We start from the raw sequence: 23,574 nt of genomic DNA on the forward strand, positions 1-23,574 counted from the left end.
CAGTTTGGCTCATTTCATGTGAGAAAATATTCTGAAAAAGTAAAGCTGAACTGCTCTGTAATATTTTGAGGCTTGTGTTCCCCGAGAGCACAGATGCACTGCGAACCTGACCAGGTCTCCTTCTCCCACGCAGGAGAAGAGGCTTCAGTGTCTCTCATTCAACAGTGTGAAAGAGAAGGAATGGTTGATGGAATCCTTAATCCGCTACATCAAGGTGATCGGTGGCCCCCCTGGCAGGGAGGGGCTCCTGGTTGGCCTGAAGAATGGAGCCGTAGGTCTTTCCATATTCAAGGAACATGCTGTGTTATTAGCAGAAGGCCAACTCTTCCTTTTTATTTTGCTGTAAAATTTAGCTTGACCAGATTGATGACAGATGACCTCATATTCTTAAAATATGACGACAATTACTTTTGAGAATCATCGTTGTTGATCAGGTCTGGGCAGTTATTTTCTGTGGAGGGCCATATCTGAGCTTCACCATGTCGACGTGACATTTTTTAATTTCTAAATTTTCATGCCCCATGAAAGCAATGAAAATAGTCTTGTTAGATTTTACTGTATATTTCATTGTATATTGTATATAATTGTATATAATATGTATGTTCAAACAAATATCTGTTCATCTTCATAGACTTGGATTGAGACATTTATCTTTTTTTAATTTTGATGATTGCGTAAGTCATTGAAAATATCTTGCCATGTTGTAGATATTAGGAGTCCTTGAATGAGGGTTAATGAATGTAAATGTAATCCAGTGCCCTCAACGGAAGCAAAGCTGCCCATCAGTGCACAAAACTGCGTCCAAGGATGGCTTTTGCATTGTTCCCCTTCTTATAGATCCTGAAGATCTTTGTGGACAACCCGTTTGCCATCACGCTGCTGAAGCAGTCCACCTCTGTCCGTTGCCTGGACATGAGCGCGTCGCGCAGCAAGCTGGCTGTGGTGGACGAGCACAACACCTGTCTGGTTTATGACATCCACACCAAGGAGCTGCTTTTCCAGGTAGACCATTTTTAAACCCACCGATTCTAGGAAGGAAACATTAACCTATGGTACACTCTATACCGTGAGACTGAGCTATATTCAGAAACGCACTTGTGAAGATGTCTTGGAGAGGACACATGAGGCACCGAGGTGGGCTGCTCTTGGTGTGGACGGCATGTCATCGCTTTCTGTTCCTACCCCCCTCATCACCCCCCACTCAGGAGCCCAATGCCAACAGCGTGGCCTGGAACACGCAGTGCGAGGACATGCTCTGCTTCTCCGGCAGTGGCCACCTCAACATCAAGGCCAGCAACTTCCCCGTGCACCAGCAGAAGCTGCAGGGCTTTGTGGTCGGCTACAGCGGCTCCAAGATCTTCTGCCTGCACGTTTACTCCATGTCGGCGGTGGAGGTGCCGCAGGTACTGATGGATCGGACCTGAGAGACAAAGCGGTAATCCGCTTCTCAAATTGGCTCATCCTCATGCCAAACAAGCCAACCTGATCCTGGTGAATCTCCACTGTTAAAATTTAAAAGTGATGTTTCAGGGTCATGTTTGTTCCTCATCTATCTCGAATCTTATCACAGTGCCCCGAAAGGGCAGCCATTTTCGGTTGCCATGGTAGCAGTCTTGGAAGCCAGCTCTGTAGGTTTCTGTTTCTACATGGGTATTTTTGTAGCGCCGAGTAACTGCCAGAAGGAGAGATGAGTAACTCGTCCACGGTGCCCGAGTGCTGGCAGCACGTACAGCAGAGCCAGGACACCGGCTCATGGAGCTGGGCCACAGGCTGTGTGCGCTGAGGAGCTTTTGGCCAGATGTGACTGCATTAGTATGGATGTGTTTGTCTGTTTGTGTCTGAATGTCTAGCTTTTCGCGTATATCTGGGATTGGTTAAGCAGTAGAATATGCATGTGTGTGGGTGTGTGTGTGTGTCTGTGTCTGTCATTTTGAGTGAAATGTACAAATTCTCTGCTGCACCTCGGATACGAGCCAGGATTTTACTGAGGCATCAGTGAGGCTCTTGCCAGTTTAGATGTTCTCTCTAAAACATTCTTGATGCGGAAAGGGTGCCCTTAAATCTCTCTACTTTTAGTCCTGTTGGGTCGGTGGAGGAATGGGTGCTGAAGTCTCTCTTCTCTGCCTCCTAGTCAGCTCCCATGTACCAGTACCTGGAGAGGAAGCTTTACAAAGAGGCCTATCAGATTGCTTGCCTGGGGGTGACCGACAGCGACTGGAGGGACCTGGCTACAGAGGCCTTGGAAGGGCTAGACTTTGACACGGCTAAAAAGGTCCGTCTCACTTCCATGCTCCCTGTGCACGTTGTTTCCAAGTCATTCAATTGATCAATTTACTGCTGAAAATTCTGTTGAAATACTGCTAGAGAATTCGTTTCCTTTTATGTATTACAATATCCTTATCGAAAATCAATTCCATTTAATTTCCCTCAATGGACCCCTCTCTGAAATACTTCAGATGACCATTAGATGGCAGTGCTGTGCCTTTTCTTTAATATGCCGCCGGTCCATCCAGACAGTCAGTAATTTGATTGGCACTGAGACGGCTAGAAACTTCAGCCTAAATGCTTTGCGTAGCCAAGGACCCTTTTTGTTTTTCACTGTCAACCCGCAGATGCCTGCTGGCTCGCTCTCGTCGTTTCAGCAGTCGCCCACGGTTTAGCCTCTTTCGGCACTTTAATACTCTCCACGCCTCAGTGAAGTACACGCTGAGGGAGTTTAGGGTTACACTACAATGAGTATCCCTAAAATACTGAGAGAGTATGAATGGCGGCTCGCTTAACACAGCAAAAGCGGATCCCTCCCAGAAGAGCATGTTCACTTTCTGTGCCCCCCCCCCCCCCACAGGCATTCATCCGCGTCCGTGATCTGCGCTACCTGGAACTCATAAATAGCATCGAGGTAAGTGCTCTCCCTGACTGGGAATTCGTTATTCAGGGGGCTGCCTTTAACAGCATTATGCTTTTTATTAATGCAGCGTTGATTTTAAGTCACAGTGTGAAAATGTTCAGCACTGTAATAGAGCAGATGTTCAGATGGCCCCAGTAGGTAATGGGTGCCAGTTTAAGGACGGTTCGGGCCTTAGCCTGTGACGGTGCAGGCTGGGTTACGTCCCTGTGAAGATTAGTAAGTCCTGTCTGACTGGGCTCCAGCAGCGTAATAACACATGTCTGAGTGATAAAAGGCACGGGGGGATTATTTGATGAGTCTAGTCCCAGCAGGAGTACCTTTGCTTTTATAGCATTTTTTGACATTGTACTTTATATTTTTATATGTAACAAAACTGATTATTTTTGTACTTTGGTTGTGGTGTCACCAACTTTATTTGAAAATGTGTAAGAATACACAGATTCTGGACCCCAAGCAGAAACACATTAAAAAAGACATTTTTCCCCTTTTTCTTCCATCCCCTTAGGATTCCTACCAGCTTTTTAAAGATAGGCATTCCATTCCCTTGCATAACAGACACCAGAATAGCATTGGGGAAAATAAAGGCAGCCATTTACTTCAGTAAAACATGCCTGTCAATGATATGCATTTAGTCTAAGTTGAGAGAGGATGAGCCATTCCCCGCAGTCATGAGCCCACCTGCGTTCACACAGCGAGGGTGGCCTTCCCTTTGGGGGCGCCTATCTGACTGTCATGTGTGCACACGTTGTGGGGTGAGTCTGTGCGCTTAGTGTCTTACAGAGCACCGTAACGGAGCTCGCATTTGTTCTCGCCGACGCATCTGCAGGAGAGGAAGAAGAGAGGGGAGAGCAACAGCGAGCTGTTCCTGGCGGATGTCTATGCCTACCAGGGCAAATTCCACGAGGCCGCTAAGCTATACAAGAAAACGGGCAACGAGGGCCGTGCCCTCAGCATGTACACGGACCTGCGCATGTTCGAGTACGCCAAGGTGAGGCGGGGGCCAGCCACACTGTGCTCACGGGCGCCCCTGGTGAACATCGCCTTTCACTCCCCTGTAGCCCAATGCCCCACGCCTGCTAAGCTGCTTGACCTTCTTCTGTTTTGGTTTGTTCCCCTTTATTCCGGCCACCACACACGAATACTGTGCAGTCTTCTGACACCAAATCAGCTGCTGACTTAATGGGAAAATATGTGGGTTATGGGTGAGGTCTGCTTTACAGCCCATGCTCCTTATCGCAGAGGAGGGTCTGGCTGTAACTCCCAAGGCGTCATGGGGGCGGATGGTTCTTACAGGATGTGTTCTATGGTTCTTGCCTTTTGCTTGTCTTTGCTCCTTTATATTTATTTGAGAGTCCCTCAGATTTAGGAAGCAGGTGGAAAAACATTTCACTACACAAAAACTACAGTGTATGATTGTGTATGTGACAAATGAAACTCTAGCTGCGGCGACGCCTGCGGCTTATTTGCAGCCAGCGGCATGATCTCACCCCTTCTCTCTGATGCATGCAGGACTTCCTGGGCTCTGCAGATCCAAAGGACACCAGGATGCTGATCAGCAAGCAGGCCGACTGGGCGCGCAACATCAACGAGCCCCGGGCGGCCGCCGAGATGTATCTTTCGGCCGGGGAGCACGTTAAGGCTGTGGACATCATCGGGGAGCACGGCTGGGTGGACATGTGGGTGCTCGTCGCGTGCCTTGCCCTCTGGGATACCACCAGTGGTATCGTCCGGGGGAGGAGGGAACATAAATGTTTTCCCGGGCCTTGGACAGCAGGGGGCCCCAGTGAGTGGCATTTTGTCAGGAGCCCCAGAATTTGTTACAGCATCCCTGGGGCCCATGGATACACTGCTGCCTTGACTCTTTGGGGGTTCCGGAGCTTTCTGAGCCCCGTCCAAAAAAATGCACCCAATAATAAAAGGTCACTTTTGATAAAAATATATGTATATTTCTAAAAATCCTTAGACAGTAGGAAGTGTGTTAGGAATTTAACACTTTTGTATGGATGTTTTCTCAAAATTTGTTTCTGCTTGATTGGATTGATTCTGATAGTCTTGGGGAGCTGGTGACACTGATTAACTTCAACTGCACTCCTCTGGGCTGCTCTGTTCTGTGTTCTTGTCATTTCTTACACCGAACTGCTGGTCAGAAGTTGTAGTGAAGTCATGGGAATGAGGAGCCACCCAGGACGAGGATAAGACTATCGGGACTGTGCTAATAGCCACACCCGACTCGCTGGCTCTCATTGTTGTCCATTTGGGCGCACTCCGGACTTCCTTACACACCCCGCCAAGACAGAGCCAGGGCTAGTTTGGCTAAAACTTATGCAGATATTATAAAAAAAATTGCAAAGGAAAGAGCATGTTCAGCTCAAGCTGTAGGTGCTGGGCCGAGCGCTTGCTTGTTTTTGTAAAGAGAATAGCCTCCGTTTAGGTCCACTTTGCACAATAAGCCGTGGAGAGCATTTCATGGAGCACAATGGGGAATCCATGGCATCCAGCCAAGACAGCGAGCATCCATAGGCTGCTGGGGGATTGACGGGATGGGCTGTTGAAGTGCTGTAATTCACACCCGTATGTTTATGCAGAGTAAAGTACTAACCCTCTGCAGCTAGGGCTACAGTAATGCTCTCATGGCACCCTTTGGCGGGAGGGAACGGCATTATTGATAATGTGAGTTGACTGTAGGTGAATGCACTCATAATGTACACCTGCAAGCTAATTGATGGTGATGCTGTCCTCCAGGTTGATTGACAGTGACGCCGTCCCTCAGGTTGATTGACGCTGTCCCCTAGGCTTATTGACACTGACGCTGTCCCCTAGGCTGATTGACACTGACGCCATCCCTCGGTTAGTTGACACTGATGCCGTCCCTCGGTTAGTTGACACTGACGCCGTCCCTCAGGTTGATTGATAGTGACGCTGTCCCCTAGGTCGATTGACACTGACGCTGTCCCCTAGGCTGATTGACACACTGATGCTGTCCCCTAGGCTGGTTGACACTGATGCTGTCCCCCAGGTCGATTGACACTGACGCTGTCCCCTAGGCTGATTGACACTGACGCTGTCCCCTAGGCTGATTGACACTGATGCTGTCCCCTAGGCTGATTGACACACTGATGCTGTCCCCCAGGTCGATTGACACTGACGCTGTCCCCTAGGTCGATTGACACTGACGCTGTCCCCTAGGCTGATTGACACTGATGCTGTCCCCTAGGCTGGTTGACACTGATGCTGTCCCCTAGGCTGATTGACACTGACGCTGTCCCCTAGGTCGATTGACACTGACGCTGTCCCCTAGGTCGATTGACACTGACGCTGTCCCCTAGGCTGATTGACACTGATGCTGTCCCCTAGGCTGATTGACACACTGATGCTGTCCCCTAGGCTGATTGACACACTGATGCTGTCCCCTAGGTCGATTGACACTGACGCTGTCCCCTAGGTCGATTGACACTGACGCTGTCCCCTAGGCTGATTGACACTGATGCTGTCCCCTAGGCTGGTTGACACTGATGCTGTCCCCTAGGCTGATTGACACTGACGCTGTCCCCTAGGTCGATTGACACTGACGCTGTCCCCCAGGTCGATTGACACTGACGCTGTCCCCTAGGCTGGTTGACACTGATGCTGTCCCCTAGGCTGATTGACACTGACGCTGTCCCCTAGGTCGATTGACACTGACGCTGTCCCCTAGGTCGATTGACACTGACGCTGTCCCCCAGGTCGATTGACACTGATGCTGTCCCCTAGGCTGATTGACACTGATGCTGTCCCCTAGGTCGATTGACACTGACGCTGTCCCTAGGCTGATTGACACTGATGCTGTCCCCCAGGTCGATTGACACTGACGCTGTCCCCCAGGTCGATTGACACTGACGCTGTCCCCTAGGTCGATTGACACTGATGCTGTCCCTAGGCTGATTGACACTGATGCTGTCCCCTAGGCTGATTGACACTGATGCTGTCCCCTAGGCTGATTATCACACTAATGGTGTCCCTAGGCTGATTGACACACTGACGCTGTCCCCTAGGCTGATTGACATTGACGCTGTCCCCTAGGCTGATTGACACAGACGCTGTCCCCTAGGCTGATTGACACACTGACGCTGTCCCCTAGGCTGATTGACACACTGACGCTGTCCCCTAGGCTGATTGACATTGACGCCGTCCCTCAGTTAGTTGACAGTGACGCCGTCCCTCAGACTAGACTACTGTAACTCTTTATATGTTGGTTTGGATGTGTCATGTATTCAACGTTTACAGTTAGTCCAGAATGCAGCAGCTCGTCTTTTAACTGGGACTAAAAAGTACGAGCATATTACCCCAGTCTTAGCTTCACTTCACTGGCTTCCTGTCCGTTATAGGATTGTTTTTAAGGTTCTATTGTTTGTTTATAAGATTTTAAATGGGTTGGCACCTGCTTATTTATCAGAGCTTTTACATGTTCATACTCCAGCTAGAGCACTGAGGTCATCCAATCAGGTGCTCCTTGATGTTCCAAGAGCAAGGTTAAAAAAAAAAAAGGTGACCGAGCTTTTTCAGTGGTGGCACCAAATTTGTGGAATACTTTACCTGTACATATAAGAACTGCTCAGACTGTTGGAACATTTAAGTCGTTGCTTAAGACCCATCTGTATTCTTTAGCTTTTATTACGAGCTGAGTTGAGATATCGTGACTTATAATAATTGTTTTTGGCTAGTTTTATGTGTGAGTGTCAGATATTGTTAAGCACTTTGGTCAACCACGGTTGTTGTTAAATGTGCTATATAAATAAAATTTAACTGAACTGAACTGAACTCAGGTTGATTGACACTGACGCTGTCCTCTAGGTCGATTGACAGTGACGCTGTCCCCTAGGTCGATTGACACTGACGCTGTCCCCCAGGTCGATTGACACTGACGCTGTCCCCTAGGTCGATTGACACTGTCCCCTAGGTCGATTGACACTGATGCAGTCCCTAGGCTGATTGACACACTGATGGTGTCCCCTAGGCTGATTGACACTGATGCTGTCCCCTAGGCTGATTGACACACTGATGCTGTCCCTAGGCTGATTGACACTGATGCTGCCCCTAGGCTGATTGACACACTGATGCTGCCCCTAGGCTGATTGACACACTGATGCTGTCCCCCAGGTCGATTGACACTGACGCTGTCCCCTAGGCTGATTGACACTGATGCTGTCCCCTAGGCTGGTTGACACTGATGCTGTCCCCTAGGCTGATTGACACTGACGCTGTCCCCTAGGTCGATTGACACTGACGCTGTCCCCTAGGTCGATTGACACTGACGCTGTCCCCTAGGCTGATTGACACTGATGCTGTCCCCTAGGCTGGTTGACACTGATGCTGTCCCCTAGGCTGATTGACACTGACGCTGTCCCCTAGGTCGATTGACACCGACGCTGTCCCCTAGGCTGATTGACACTGATGCTGTCCCCTAGGCTGGTTGACACTGATGCTGTCCCCTAGGCTGATTGACACTGACGCTGTCCCCTAGGTCGATTGACACTGATGCTGTCCCCTAGGCTGATTGACACTGATGCTGTCCCCTAGGCTGATTGACACTGATGCTGTCCCCTAGGCTGATTGACTTTGCCCGGAAGCTGGATAAGGCAGAGCGCGAGCCACTTGCCAAATGCGCTGGCCACTTTAAGAGGTTGAAGCACCATGGCTATGCAGCGGAAGTCTACTCGAAGATGGGAGACCTGAGGGCACTGGTGTTGCTGCACGTGGAGACGTGTCACTGGGACGAGGTGAGGAGTGCCACTCGGACCTGTGGGCTGGGACTTCTTACTGTCTAAAGGGTCTCCCCCTTTCTTGTGCCTTATGTTGCCCCTCTTGCAGCTCTGATCAGAAAAATAGAGTTAGATTAATGTAGCTGTACAGGGAAGGAACTCAACTTTTCAAAATGTATATTCCAGAATATTTGTTAGAGTTGCACTAGGAGATGATACTGGAGAAGGTCAGTGGAAGCCTGCTGGAATGTATGTCATTGTCTGCGGTCCAGTGTCTGAAGCTTTGATCCCTTGCCTTCTTGGGATCGAGCCGTGTGGAGCAGCGGAGGCGAGGTTGGGGGGGAGGGGTTGTGAGAGAATGTGTAGGGCCAACATGTCTGTACGGTCACTCCACAGGCGTTTGAGCTGGTGGAAAAGCATCCCCAGTTCAAGAACGATGTTTACGTCCCCTATGCACAGTGGCTGGCAGAGAACGACCGCTTTGAGGAAGCACAGAAAGGTGAGCCAGCCAGAGGCATGTTCCGGGCACGAGCCCCCCCCAGGGCTCTCTGCGCAATGACGTTATTATCTGTGTAATTACAGCTTATGCTTAAATGTATAAACATGACTTGTTTAGTTCTTTTGCAGTGACGTGTGGGAACCTCAGCAGGACTGAATGTCATTTAGATGAAGTGTATCTGTGTTCTTGATTCACTCCAGCCTCCTTACCATGACATACCTTAGAACAGTGACGCAGTTGCAGTCAGACTGCGCAGTTATGCAGGACAGCTTCTTATTAGGGACCTATTTCGATGAGCTGCAGGTCTGCCTTCTCTATGTTCTGCTAGGACGATTTTCAATCTCCGACATCCAATACGTAACTTTGGTTTGAACATTGGGGGGGGTTGAGGTCTCCACCCATTTAGGTGGAAACATGAATATTGGGGGGGTTGTATTAGCCAGTTTTGATTTATTGGGGGGTTACAACCCCCCCATCCCCCTGTAATTTACGCCGATGTCCGACATGCACCGAGTCTCTCCTCGAATCTCATGAAATCGCCATGCTACTCATGGAAGCAGCCATTTGAGGAATGTAAGGTACAAAAGTTGACTCATCAGGTTGTTTTTCACAAGTCAACACTCTGAAAAGTGAGCAGTTAGCATGCTCTGCATGTGCCCTGGAAACTGTGGTAGACACCGAGGGGGGGGGCACTCTGGGACTCGGCCTGACTGGCCCAGAGCCTACCGCTAACGCCTCCCGCGACACTACCTCTTCCTGCCAGCGTTTCACAAGGCTGGGTGGCAGGATGAGGCCGTGAAAGTCCTGGAGCAGCTGACCCACAATGCGGTGGTGGAGAGTCGGTTCAATGACGCCGCCTACTACTACTGGATGTTGTCCATGCAGTGCCTGGACATCGCTCGAGGTAGGAGGGCGACCCCTGCCTTCCATTTACACACTTCATTCTACATACTTTTTAAAAGCCTTTAGCAGTCTGCTCCAGCCAATCTGGTTTGTCAGTTCTATTTGTCTCGTGTCTCAGAAACTGAGAGCAAGAAGGATGACATGCTGAAGAAATTCCAGCGTTTCCAGCACCTGGCTGAGCTTTACCATGTCTACCACTCCATCCAGCGGTACACCGTAAGATCCCACATACGCACTTTATCACTCATCCAGCGGTACACCGTAAGATCCCACATACGCACTTTATCACTCATCCAGCGGTACACCGTAAGATCCCACATACGCACTTTATCACTGCATCCAGTGGTACACCGTAAGATCCCACATACGCACTTTATCACTCATCCAGCGGTACACCGTAAGATCCCACATACGCATTTTATCACTGCATCCAGTGGTACACCGTAAGATCCCACATACGCACTTTATCACTGCATCCAGTGGTACACCGTAAGATCCCGCATACGCACTTTATCATTGCATCCAGCGGTACACCGTAAGATCCCACATACGCACTTTATCACTCATCCAGCGGTACACCGTAAGATCCCACATACGCATTTTATCACTGCATCCAGTGGTACACCGTAAGATCCCGCATACGCACTTTATCATTGCATCCAGCGGTACACCGTAAGATCCCACATACGCACTTTATCACTCATCCAGCGGTACACCGTAAGATCCCACATACGCACTTAATCACTCATCCAGTGGTACATCGTAAGATCCCGCATACGCACTTTATCACTGCATCCAGTGGTACACCGTAAGATCCCGCATACGCACTTTATCACTGCATCCAGTGGTACACCGTAAGATCCCGCATACGCACTTTATCACTGCATCCAGTGGTACACCGTAAGATCCCGCATACGCACTTTATCACTCATCCAGCGGTACACCGTAAGATTCCAAACAATCCCAAATACTCGCTCATTTCCCTTCCCTTTTTACTTTCCACTATTCTCCCATCATGGCACTGTGTGATGAAATCCTCATCTGGGAATTGCAGGCTGGGAAAAATCTCCCTCTCACATCTCCGTCCAGGAGGGTGACTAACCATGCCTGTCTTTTCAAATGTAGGCCTTTTGTTTGGCACAGTGTTCCGCACATAACCAGAAACAGACAAGGCTAACACGTGCTTCTCCCCTCTGCTATTTTCAGGACGAACCTTTCAGTTCCCATCTCCCTGAAACGCTCTTCAATATCTCCAGATTCCTCCTACATAACCTGACCAAAGAGGTGCCACTGGGAATCTCCAAAGTGTATCCCTTCTGCATCAGCCGTGGGTGCTGTGCCGGCCATCTGTGTAGCCATAGCAACGGCCGGCCTCCACATGCCTGGTGCATTACGTATTAATGATGGTCGACACTACGCTAATCCTTCAGTTAATCCGTCCTAATTATGTACGCTTCCGTTATGGCACATCTCATGCCGTAGACTGGGCCGCTCTTCTGGCTGAATGGTAACCAGTAATGTGCTGCACTATAACGTCCAGGGAGGCTAAACAGTTGCCACATCTCCCTTCTCCAAGGCAGGCTAGTACAGCAAATGAACACAATGTGCAGGAAGACAACAGGAAGATGTACCTCTAGTTACCGACACAATGGCTTGATTGCTCAGATGGGAACTCTGTCCTGAAACAAGTAACCTCCTGGAATATGACTGCAAGCTTTATAGACCTCTTCCTTGGCTTTAAAACTTCTTCAGCTCAAGTGGGCTTCATGTTGATTATTTAAATAGCAGTTCATCACTGGGGTGCAGTAATCTAGAAGCTAAACATGCAAAGACAGGTGAGAGCTTTTTAAACCAGGCCAGGAATTAGGACAACTGCTATTTTAGCTAATGGAGTGATACCATTTGGCGCTACAACTGCAAACGGTTGACCTGATTCTGTGTTTTTTTTTTTTTTTTATAAATTCGACAAATGCTAATGAGAAAAGGTGCAGTACAGGCAGGTTCTCTCCCCAGGAACCGTGAAGTGTAGCTCCTTAACCGGACGCTTCAGGAACACCTTGTATGCCCTGGCGAAGCAGAGCAAGGCTCTGGGTGCCTTCAAGCTGGCCCGGCACGCCTATGAGAAGCTGCAGGGCCTGCGGGTCCCTGCCCGCTTTCAGGAGTCCATGGAGCTGGGCAGCCTGACCGTCCGCTCCAAGCCCTTCCATGATAACGAGGTGGGCGCCTCCCCGCTTCCCCGAAAGGTCCAGCAGGCATCTGGACGCTGGGCGACGTGCCCAGCCCCTGGTCTCAGCTTGAATTAACGCACACGCCACAGCCCACGCAGCCATTCCACCGCGTTATTCTGGATCTTCGCTCTGAATGTGTCTATGGTGTCACCCATTCAGTTTGGTGGCACCTCCATGCCTGCAGAGCGAGAGCCTTGTCCTTTTGTACACCTGTGCGTGTCATGTTGTGTGGGTGCTAGTGTGACTCGAGTTTCACCACCGTGTGCGTGTCTGTGTGTGTGTGTGTGTGTGTGTGTGTGTGTGTGTGTGTCTGTGTGTGTGTGTCTGTGTGTGTGTGTGTGTGTGTGTCTGTGTGTGTGTATGTGTGTATGTGCCCCGCAGGACCTCGTCCCCATGTGCTACCGCTGCTCCACCAACAACCCCCTGCTGAACATCCAGGGCAACGTGTGCATCAACTGCAGGCAGCCTTTCATCTTCTCAGCCTCGTCCTACGGTGAGAAGCACCTGTCTGCACCCTCCTCGCAGCTGCGGCCCCCCCCCTCGGGGACCTCGAAACTGCCAATTTATACCTTTTAATTTTAGACGAGATAATCATGAAGGGCAAAAGGATGCAGAACATAGCATGACTAGGACGAGTGGCGAAAAAATTAAGGTGCAAATGGTATATTTTGTTTTTCTGTTTTACAAGCTTGTAGAGCATGTAGGAAGAGTTTTGTTTAGGACAGATTGCAGCTATTTTATTTATAGGGTAACTAAAGGTAAAATTAATGAAAGTAGAGCATGCTTTCAGTAAAAACGAGTAAAACTGTTTAGCACACAGAACAAAGCCTTAGAAACTTAGAGCAAAGCTTTAAAGAGAACCTTGGATGTGCTGAGTGACACCACATCACGTGTGGTGTCACTCAGCACAAGCTAAAATGCGGGTGGGCGGCGGTTCCTGTCTGTCATGGCGGGTCCTGCGGTGAATGACTGCACACGCGTCTGTCTGTGCCACTTCCGCACGTTCGCGACCAGCTGATCAGCCGCAGCCGGCGGGCCGGGGGCCGTCGTACGCCCGCTCTTTGGCCTGCCTTGGGGAGCTCGGGCGCTGTGTCGGCGGGGGAGGTGGGCAGCTGAGAAGTGGCTTTGCTGTCACTTCCAGCTCAGCTCATGTGGAGAGACTGAACATCGCCTTGTTCTTGAGGATTTTGGTTGGGCTGGTTATAGTCGATTGCGGCTCCAGATAGTTTTTGTTTATAGATATCAATATATTTTTACTTCTGTATGAAGACTATGATTTTTACTACGGTATTTTGATCATAGTGGCTCAATGGTTCAGCACTAGGATGTGAACATGCAGCCTGAAGTTCAGGGTGTCTGTGTCTGTATGTATGTGTGTGTGTGTGTCTGTGTGTGTGTGTCTGTGAATCTGTCTGTATGTGTGTGTGTGTGTCTCTGTGTGTCGGTGTGTCTGTGTGTATATGTGTTCTCCTGCAGAGGTTCTTCCCCTGGTGGAGTTCTACCTAGAGGAGGGCATCAGTGATGAGGAGGCCGTGTCCCTCATCGACCTGGAGGTCCCCCGCGCTGAGCAGAGGTCCCCCGCACAGTGGCAGGAGATGAGCAGTGGCGGTATCCTTCTTCAGAACCTTGGTGTGATAGTGATAGTGCTGTTAGTGATATCGTAAGCCTTAAGCCCTCTGTGACCACTGAAAGCTCTCCACATCGTGCTAGGGGCTCGTCTCAGTCGACCACACCGCCTCTCATACTGTGCCCGTCTGCTGTTGGGTCAGAGAATGTGAGATTTCGGTTTGACTCTCCTGAGGCTCCTGGATGGCTTACAGAGAGTGGATGGAGATGCAGGGGTGATAGAGCGAGGCCTGTCTCTCTGAAGGACCGGCAAGGTGTACCTCGCTAAACTCTGTCAGCCTTCCTTTGGCTCTAATTGCCATAGGTGTGGTAAGCTTTCACCCCAAAGGCTTCTTATCCGTCCAAGTTAATAGGTTTACTGTGGCTCTGTCTAGTAGCCCTAATGCCACAACCTTTTTGGCTAGTAAGATTACACAGCTCACCCTCAAGGGCACCACGGTGTGTTCTCACAGTGAGCAAACCCAGAGACAGTGAAAGTTTCAGTTTCATGTTTACTGATAATGGCTCCATTTTCTTGATGCGTGACTGAAACATTTTTGGCAGTTAAAACAGTTAGGTGTTAATGGTCATTGTGACTCCCAGACCGCAGCACATGTATGAATATTTATTATTCATGGAGCAAAAAGTACCAGTTACAGATGAAATTTGATCTGGGACCACTGGTTATCTCTCAGTGCCATCAATCCCCTGCTGGTATAGCTGTTTGGTGGGTTGTGAAGATCTCAGCAACAGCAATGTGCGACTGAACGCTCAGTTTACATGTGCTTGGAGTGTCCCCATGTGTCCCCATGCGTCCCCGGCCCATGTGACAAAGCAGCACTGTGCTGTGCTCACAGAATGAACCGCTTAATCTTGGCCTTGTTCCCTTCCTTACCTCTTGCATCTCCACTTGCAGTCTTGTGTTCTTGATGGATCTGTTGATATGGCATAATTGTAAACAAAATGCAAAGGACCTGCCAAGAGATGTAAAGATTGTACCTGCAGTGTCGTGCTGCTGGGGGTGCAGTCGTTTGCTTGAATACTTGAGTTTCTTAAACAGCTGAAGAATAATTACCAAATGAATGCATGAAATTATACAGTTATGTTTCAGGCTTTTTAATATGAATGTAATTTGAATCATGCATGGCAGTTATCACCAGTTTAAGAAGTTTGTTTTAAAGTTGAAGTTCTTAACGGTGCCAGAATCCCAGTCCCTGAAGTTGGACACGGGCATGGACGACCCTGAGGACGACCCCTTCATGGCAAAGCTCAGCTTTGAGGTGAGCAGGAGTTGCAGAGCCCTCTGCCCAGACGTCACTGAGTCATGCGTCCGGCATATCGTACACTGCAGGAATGCTTATGACTGAAGCCCTTAAAATATCTTGAAGAGCATAATATAAGATACTGAAATGAAATTTTCCATCTGACGTTTTGACAGAAAATAAGATTGCCCTCAGACTGGAATAGCAAACAAAAGAACAACAAAACCAATGAGTTTTCTGTGTCTGTGTGCCTGTGTCTATGTGCTTTTGCCTGTGCCCTTATGTCCATGTGCCTGTGTCTGTGTGCCTGTGCCATCTGCCTGTGTCCATGTGCCTGTGCTTTTATATCTGTGCCCGTGTGCCTGTGCCCTTATATCCATGTGCTTGTGTCTGTGTATCTGTGCCCATATGTCTGTGTGCCTGTGCCCATGTGTCCGTGCGCCTGTGCCCATTTTTCCGTGCGCCTGTGCCCATTTTTCCGTGCGCCTGTGTCTCTGTGCCTTTGCTTGTGTGCATGTGCCATTGTGCCCTGTGTCCATGTGTCTGTCCTTGTGTGTCTATATGCTTGTGCCCATGTGTCCTTCTGCCTGTGTCCATGTGCCTGTGCCCATGCGTCCTTGTGCCTGTGCCTGTTTGCCTGTGTCCATGTGCCTGTCTCCATATGTCTGTCCTTGTGTGTCTATATGCTTGTGCCCATGTGTCCTTCTACCTGTGCCCGTGTGCCTGTGCTCACAGCAAGGCGGCTCGGAGTTTGTGCCGGTGGTGGTGAACAGGGCCGTGCTGCGATCCATGAGCCGCAGGGACGTGCTGATCAAACGGTGGCCAAGGCCACTCAGCTGGCAGTACTACCGCTCCCTCCTGCCCGACGTCAGCATCACTATGTGCCCCTCCTGCTTCCAGGTAGCGCCACCCTCCCCTGCGCCCACACAGGGGCTTCCCGTCGGGAGTCTGACGGGACCCTTAGACTTGCATTAAGCATATTGGAAATCCTGGCACATTAGAGCCGTCTTTAACAGGGGCTAGTGGCACATTGACTGCCCCCACTAAGGGTTTCTCCTCCTCCTCCTCCTCCTCTCTGCAGATGTTTCACAGTGAGGACTATGAGCTACTGGTTCTACAGCACAACTGCTGTCCATATTGCCGCAGACCCATCGACGAGCCCAGCTGAGAGAGCAGAGATGGAGCGACTGTGACTGTGGCTTCCTATTCTATTGGAATAATATCCATTCTATTATTATTATCATTATTATTATTGTCCTTATTATGTCTTATTGTTGTTATTGTCATTGCCTAACTCGTGCTATCTCTGTTCTCCCCCTATTATCACCATCCATTAAATGAAATTTCTTTAGCTGATCAGTGTGATCGGATTACATGGATCAGGTTTCTCAGGATTTATCAAGGAGATCATTTCATTCTGGGAGCAAGACATGTACGTGTGTTTTCTCTACTTTCTCTTTAATTCCTTTTACGTGATTGCCATTTTTGTAAATATAGACTGTTCCACGTGTCATTTTTGTACATTATAGTGTAAAATAAGCAGTCTGTCATCAATGCTCATGTATTGTTCTCTGATTGATGTACAAGTTCAAATGTATTTCTGCATTTGTTGATTGCAGGTCATATAAAATGGAAATTTTGTTATTAAAATGAAATGTATGACTTCTCTTTGATTGTGAATAAAACATCAGATCTTTGTTACATTCCCCTGATGTGGTCCATAAAACAGCAATTTGGTGGTACACTTTCTGACCAGTCCCAGGATGCTAATATGCTACATGGGTTGGCTATTTACCAATGAGGACTGGCTGCCTGTCCTGGCTAAAGACTCTCCTCCCAGTTCACATGTGACCTGACTGAGCTTGACGTCGACACCTTATCTACAGAATTTAAACCCAAGTGATCTGTTTTTTGGATTACTGCTGTTTAGAGTGACCCAAATCCGTTTTGCTGACACCCACCATAGTGCAGCTGAACTAATCCAAGGCAAGAACTTAAAAGGAACATAACCTGCATGCGGGGGCTGCATTGGTCTCCAGGCTCCGTCAGCAGGAAGCGCAGGAATCGCTGCAGCCATGAATGGAACAGAGGGTCTCAACTTCTATGTGCCCATGACCAATAAGAGTGGGCTGGTGCGCAGTCCCTTTGAGTACCCCCAGTACTACCTTGCCGAACCCTGGAAGTACTCCCTGCTGGCCGCCTACATGATCTTCCTCATAATCACCGCCTTTCCCATCAACTTCCTCACTCTCTACGTTACCATCCAGCACAAGAAGCTCCGCACCCCTCTGAACTACATCCTACTCAACCTGGCGGTGGCCGGCCTCTTCATGGTGGTGGGGGGTTTCACCACCACGCTCTACACCTCACTGCATGGATACTTTGTGCTTGGGGTCTTGGGCTGCAACCTGGAGGGTTTCTTTGCCACTATGGGTGGTGAGTAGACAGATCGGCATTCATTGTCCACCTTTGAGTTCAGGACCTTTCTACCTATAGGATATGGAATCAGGTCCAAAAATGACCACATTGTTCTTATAAGCATGACTTTTGTAATCAATAGGTAATGTATGATAGGTTAATTTGCTAGTTAAAATTATAGAACAATATTGTACCAGCAAATTTTAACTCCAAATCATGGTTGTAACTTCTGTAAATTTAGATGCCAACTCGTTTTTTTCTCCGTTTGGTGTACATTGTTTTTTCCCCCCTCCAATCTTCTTAGTTTAATTAATTACTTAATTAGTTCAGTTTTTATTTTGGGAGTTAGGAGCAAGAACCAGTGAGCTTGCCTGACCTGTACGTCATATGCAGTAAGACAGATTTGAGAAACATTTCCAAACCGTGCGGCAAAGCTTCTTAAAGTCAAGCCAGCTGTGTGTGGACGCATTATGTTCACTGTGCAATCAGCCCCTCACCCTGCGGGGTCTCGGGGGGCCGGCAGGGGAGATTGGCCTGTGGTCCCTGGTGGTGTTAGCGGTGGAGCGCTACGTGGTGGTCTGCAAGCCTGTGAACACCTTCCGCTTCAGGGAGACTCATGCTGTGGTGGGCGTGGCACTGACCTGGATCATGTCCCTCACCTGTGCTGTGCCGCCACTGCTGGGCTGGTCCAGGTAGGAGGCAGCGTGTGTGTGTGTGTGTGTGTGTGTGTGTGTGTGTGTGTGTGTGCGTGTGCGTGTGCGCGTGCGCGTGCGTGTGCGTGTGCGTGCGTGTGCGTGTGTGTGTGCGTGTGTGTGTGTGTGTGTGTGTAGAAACGGGAGTTCCACTGGCCGGTAACATTGTGGCTCCTTCAGAAATAGACTGCAGTTTTTTATTACAGTATTTACATAATCACTAGACTAAACCTTATCACCTTTTTATACATTCGTCCAGTTTGAAACTAGGTGGCTTTCTCAGTATGAGGAGTTGGCCAGTGATTACATCACTACTGAGCATAACCAACCGCTTCCTAACCACAGCACTGTGTGTCCTTTATGTAACACATCATGTGCCCAACGGATGCTTGACAGGATTTCAGCAATATCAAGAAAAGCAATCTGATAAGTGGCTGCGAGGAGGCTCTGTTGGTTCCCCTGTAGCCTCACACCTTCAGAGCCGGTGGTTTGAATCCCACCTCTGCTTTGGGTGTCTGTAGTTTGCATGTTCTCCTGTCATGCGACTTTTCTCTGAGTTCTCCCACAATCCAAGGACATGCTGTTTGGTTATGTGGTGTCTGAGCTGCCCAGAGTGTGTGGAAAATGAGCAAATGTTCAGACAGCCATAGCAGATATATTCTGATGAAATGGTTTCTATTATATATAAAGGAAATCTGTGTGAGCATCGAGCCTGGGGTGCTTTTCTCTAAATCTTTGAGAACCTTGAAATGCATGAGATATCACTAAAAAGGCTGGTCCTTCTGAGTGTGTGTTTCTATCATTCTGTATCCAGTCCTACTAGTGTGTTCAGGAGTATGCATGCACCTATCACTCTGTGTTTAGTACTGCTGACCGTCCCAGGTGTGTGTGTGTGTGTGTGTGTGTGTGTGTGCACTACAGTTGTAATTTGCTGGCCCCCTGCAGGTACATCCCAGAAGGCATGCAGTGCTCCTGTGGGATTGACTACTACACGCCAAAGCCCGAGATCAACAACACGTCGTTCGTCATCTACATGTTTGTGCTGCACTTCACAATCCCACTGATGATCATTTTCTTCTGCTATAGCCGCCTGCTGTGCACGGTCCGGGCGGTAAGCCCCGCCCCCATCCCGTCGTGTCAACGGGGAACCGTACAGTGACATGTGACCTTAGGTTTCCTGTGGACCCTGGATGCTGATCAGCTTTTGCATGTGCTTGCTTACGCCTTTACTGTCGCATACGGCAGACACCGAGTCTGTATAGGGTGATAAGTGTGGGATGGGATGTTTCTCACTCTTGTGCTGGTGGAGGGAAGGGACGCGTGTGTGATCGCGTGTCCGTGTGATCGCGTGTCCGTGTGCGGCGCCCCACACCATGTCCTGTCCCTGTGCAGGCCGCGGCGCAGCAGCAGGAATCTGAGACAACCCAGCGGGCAGAGAAGGAAGTGACCCGCATGGTCGTTGTCATGGTGATATCCTTCCTGGTGTGCTGGTTGCCATACGCCAGCGTCGCCTTGTACATCTTCGCCAATCAGGGTACTGACTTCGGGCCTGTGTTCATGACCGCCCCAGCCTTCTTTGCCAAGAGCGCCTCCTTCTACAACCCCGTCATCTACATCCTGCTTAACAGACAGGTAACGCCAGCCATGGGTCATGTGACATCCTCAGTGAAGTTATTCTTCATTCTGAAGGATTGCCGTATACGCAATCTGCAGATAACTCCATTGCACAAATCATGTAGACAGTCATTATGCAGCACCGTGTAATAGAATCAAGCTCTTGCAAAAATCCCTGCTAATGAGAACCACACTACTAGAGGGATTCCAGCCACGCTCAGCTGTGATCCTTATATGGCGAATGCTCACGTAATCCTTCTTAGGGAAGCGGGATCCTTGTTACTAATGATGATTAATGGCACTGGGTTTGTTCTGGTGAAACGCCCACTGTGCCGTGTGTAATGTGAGCTCGGCCTGCTCTCCGCAGGACAGGTCTGAAGGGTCATCACCGCTGTTTTTTTTTCACAGGTTTGATCAAAGTTTTCAGTTTACTATGTATCTTAATCAAATGTAATGCTGAATTTAGGTCAATGGAATTCTTAATAGGGTGGCATAATTTTATTCCATAAACCAGACATCTCCATGAAGAACAACCGTGAGCAGAGCTTTTTCTGGTGAATTTGATAGAGGCAAATTCAGTTGCACATCTCAGACTCATCTGCTAACAATTACATGTGATTTTTTCCACGATGGTTTTATTTAGCACTAATAGTGAGGACATTAAGGGAACACTAGTCTGCACTTCTTTATGTTCATGCTAAAGTGGGTCCAGGTTTCTGCTGTGTTCCATGTCTTTGCCTTGAATGCAAATTTGCACGTGTGTGAGCATTTATAAAGGAAATAGAAAATTCAACATCTATTAAAAAAATGACTAAATGTGTGTTGTGTGTGTGTGTGTGTGTCTACATTGGTAACAATGTGGCCGTTCACAGTTCCGTAACTGCATGATCACCACCCTGTGCTGCGGGAAGAACCCGTTCGGCGAGGATGAGAGCACCACTGCCTCCTCCAGGACACAGACCTCCTCGGTGTCCGCCGGCAAGGTGGCTCCAGCCTGACAGCGAAGTCGCGAGCCCAGACTGCCAACCCCACACCAGCTGGCCAATTCTCCCTCCCTACTGCTGCTTTGCTATTGCGGCTCACACACACACACACACACACACACACACACACACACACACACACACACACACATACACACACACACACAGAGGTTTGTAATTATATCTTTGTGGGGACTCTCCATTCATTTCTATAGGGAAAACTCTAATCCCAACATGACGACCGTAACCCCTACCCTGCCCTAACCTTAACCATAAGTAACCAAACAAAAGACAAGACTTTTGGCATTTTTAGTTTTTGATTGCATTCACAGATCTTTGTGGGGACCTGAAAAATGGTCCCCATTGTGGGGGATATTTGGTCTTTGGTGATGGTGATATTTGGTATATGAAATATAAACCTAATCCACGCACACAAGCACGCACACACGCACACACACACACACACGTTAATTCCAAAGATACGTGAAAGACTGCCCTGCATCATTATATAGAAAAACTATATAGCATTTATACAATATTTCCTTAGACAATAATTCTGGCTGATCTTTAGATCTTTGCATGGGAAATAAAATTGATGTTAGATGGATCCATTTTTTTAGAGGACAGTCTGATATTTTTAGAATAGTATTATGTTAAAATGCAAAATACTAACTATAAATACGAGTCTGGGGTGGGTATGTGCTCAGGTTAGGGGATGAATGCATCATTTGCCCTGTAATGTGAGTGTACACGCCGAAAAGCAGGAAAGGTTATTACATGGCTGGGAAGGATTTAAATCGAATAAAACCATCTTAACTGTGGCTTATTTGGAAACGAGAAACCACTCGGTAGTTTATGTGTAAAACTCTTGCTTTAAATACTACAGCAGAGATCCCTGTTAATATGTCAATAAAACAGCTTTACCTGCTTTGTGCTTATCTTTGCCAGAATACCTCAAAGGTCTTTGCTAAATACACTTTGACCCCCTTCTCAAAATGTGGATTGAAGCCAGTCCAATGAATGCCAATAAAATGTGTTTATCACATGGTGCTTATGTGTGGCGACGTGTACCTCCAAGAACCCAGCTGTAAGGTTGAGCCCACAGCTGATTACTATTCAGTACATGCAACAAAAATGCTAATTAACCCTCACAGGTACTGCCGGTACAGTATGATGCTGTCAGCGTGTGTATTAATTACAATTAATTTTTAGCTCACTTGGGATCACTTTGTGAGCACTTCCTTGGGAAGGGAGTGTGTTTGTGGCTTTTTAAAAATAATTGTTGACCATTTACAAGCCAGAAAAACCTCATTGGATAAAACACTTGTCGGTTTGCTTCAATTAAGCTGAATTAGTTTTAACCAGGCACAGCAATAATCTGATAAACAGTAGCAGTTTCTGCCCAAAACTCCACCAGAGAAGTTAGAGGATAAATTAAGGGCGTGGCAATCGCCACTGTAATGTATTGTGCAAGTGTGACTGCACAGGAGTAATATTGCCTTGTTTAGTTATGAGATTAATGGATGGATGGAGTACTGAAAAGAGCAGAAGGGAAGAAAAGAATCATTTTTTTCCATGAAAGGGAGGCATCCTCTCGAAGGGACTCCCCAGGCTTCCAGCCATATGCTTCAAAGGACTCGAGCAGCTCCAGCGTGACCTGAGGTGAAGAAGCCCGCAGTGCAGGGAAGCGCAGCGCGTGGAGGACGGCCAAGACAGCCAAGGCTGAAAAACGATGCTCCGAGCCCAGCCGCCAGATCCGGCCCGGGACCGAGCAGCGGACTTCAGGGCAGCTGGAGAGAGCCGGCCAGACAGGAGGCCATTGTGAGCAGCGCGCTGCTCCATAAGCCGTCATTCGCAGTGCCAGTGCGACGGCCATTTAACTGCGTGGGGAGAATCGCAGACACCAGTGAAAGCCCAGCTGCCCCTGGTCCTGAAGACCTGCTGTTGAAAAATGGAAATGAACCGGACCGATTTCCATCATTCTGCTTTTTCCAGGGCAGTGTGGAGTATTTCTGGTGCATTATACAGCTTTAAATTGCTTCTAGTCACCATGTTTTTTATATATATATATTAACAGCACTCACGAGCAAAAGTGTTTGAAAACCAGATCAGAGCAGCTGAGACCCTTTGAATGCTTGTGGTTCACAACCCTGGTTGCATGTTTAATTATATAAGTTTCCTTGAGCTGTCAGTTGCATTTTTGCAGATTGAAGTATCTCTACATTACAGAACTCCTTAGAGGAACAGTATGCTTTTTTACTGATAAGAAAGTTAAAAGAAATAGATTGCCCCATACCTGCCCCTCAAACACACTAGTAATACTTTAAAAATAGTAAATTACTGTTTAATTATAAATAAGCTAAATATATATTTGTAATATATTTTGAGTTGTACAAATATACTAAATCAAATAAAAAAATGTATTCAGAGTCAAATGTAACTATGTACAGTGCAGTCCACACATTTTTCTAATTTTTATTCTGGCTCTGTACAGCATCATAATGGATTTGAAATAAAACACTCAATATGCTCTTAAAGTGCAGACTGGCAGCTTTAATTTAAGGCTACAGGCAGCTATTTTGGGAAAACTGTGCAGGAATTATAACCATTTTCATGCATAGCCTCCTCCATTTTAAAGGACCAAACATATTTGGGTAAATTAATATTATTATAATGAAAGTTGTCACATTTAATACTTGGTTGCAGTCATTGAGAGTGTGAAGT

General features: G+C 48.1%; 2 protein-coding genes across 2 annotated transcripts in view; both read left to right on the plus strand.

Moving 5' to 3' along the window:
* Positions 1-16,846, plus strand: part of ift122 (intraflagellar transport 122 homolog (Chlamydomonas)) — a 27,513-nt gene extending 10,667 nt beyond the window's left edge. Inside the window, exons 12-29 of the mRNA XM_072713148.1 lie at positions 134-271; positions 838-1,002; positions 1,206-1,403; positions 2,132-2,272; positions 2,846-2,899; positions 3,735-3,896; positions 4,418-4,584; positions 8,493-8,664; positions 9,043-9,145; positions 9,909-10,049; positions 10,167-10,264; positions 11,255-11,355; positions 12,099-12,264; positions 12,658-12,769; positions 13,753-13,884; positions 15,085-15,161; positions 15,879-16,043; positions 16,225-16,846. Of these exons, the coding sequence (XP_072569249.1) occupies positions 134-271; positions 838-1,002; positions 1,206-1,403; positions 2,132-2,272; positions 2,846-2,899; positions 3,735-3,896; positions 4,418-4,584; positions 8,493-8,664; positions 9,043-9,145; positions 9,909-10,049; positions 10,167-10,264; positions 11,255-11,355; positions 12,099-12,264; positions 12,658-12,769; positions 13,753-13,884; positions 15,085-15,161; positions 15,879-16,043; positions 16,225-16,311 (2,379 nt within the window). The 3' untranslated portion in view covers positions 16,312-16,846. The remainder of the gene's footprint in view (positions 1-133; positions 272-837; positions 1,003-1,205; positions 1,404-2,131; positions 2,273-2,845; positions 2,900-3,734; positions 3,897-4,417; positions 4,585-8,492; positions 8,665-9,042; positions 9,146-9,908; positions 10,050-10,166; positions 10,265-11,254; positions 11,356-12,098; positions 12,265-12,657; positions 12,770-13,752; positions 13,885-15,084; positions 15,162-15,878; positions 16,044-16,224) is intronic.
* Positions 16,847-16,973: 127 nt separating this feature from the next.
* LOC111847767 (rhodopsin) lies at positions 16,974-23,306 on the plus strand. The gene is made up of 5 exons (XM_023819243.2): positions 16,974-17,579; positions 18,085-18,253; positions 19,199-19,364; positions 19,646-19,885; positions 20,740-23,306. The coding sequence occupies exons 1-5, from the start codon at positions 17,219-17,221 to the stop codon at positions 20,863-20,865; spliced, it is 1,062 nt and encodes a 353-aa protein (XP_023675011.1). The 5' UTR covers positions 16,974-17,218; the 3' UTR covers positions 20,866-23,306.
* Positions 23,307-23,574: the final 268 nt, after the last annotated feature.

This window comes from Paramormyrops kingsleyae, chromosome 6, assembly GCF_048594095.1.
Source record: "Paramormyrops kingsleyae isolate MSU_618 chromosome 6, PKINGS_0.4, whole genome shotgun sequence".
NCBI lineage: Eukaryota > Metazoa > Chordata > Actinopteri > Osteoglossiformes > Mormyridae > Paramormyrops > Paramormyrops kingsleyae.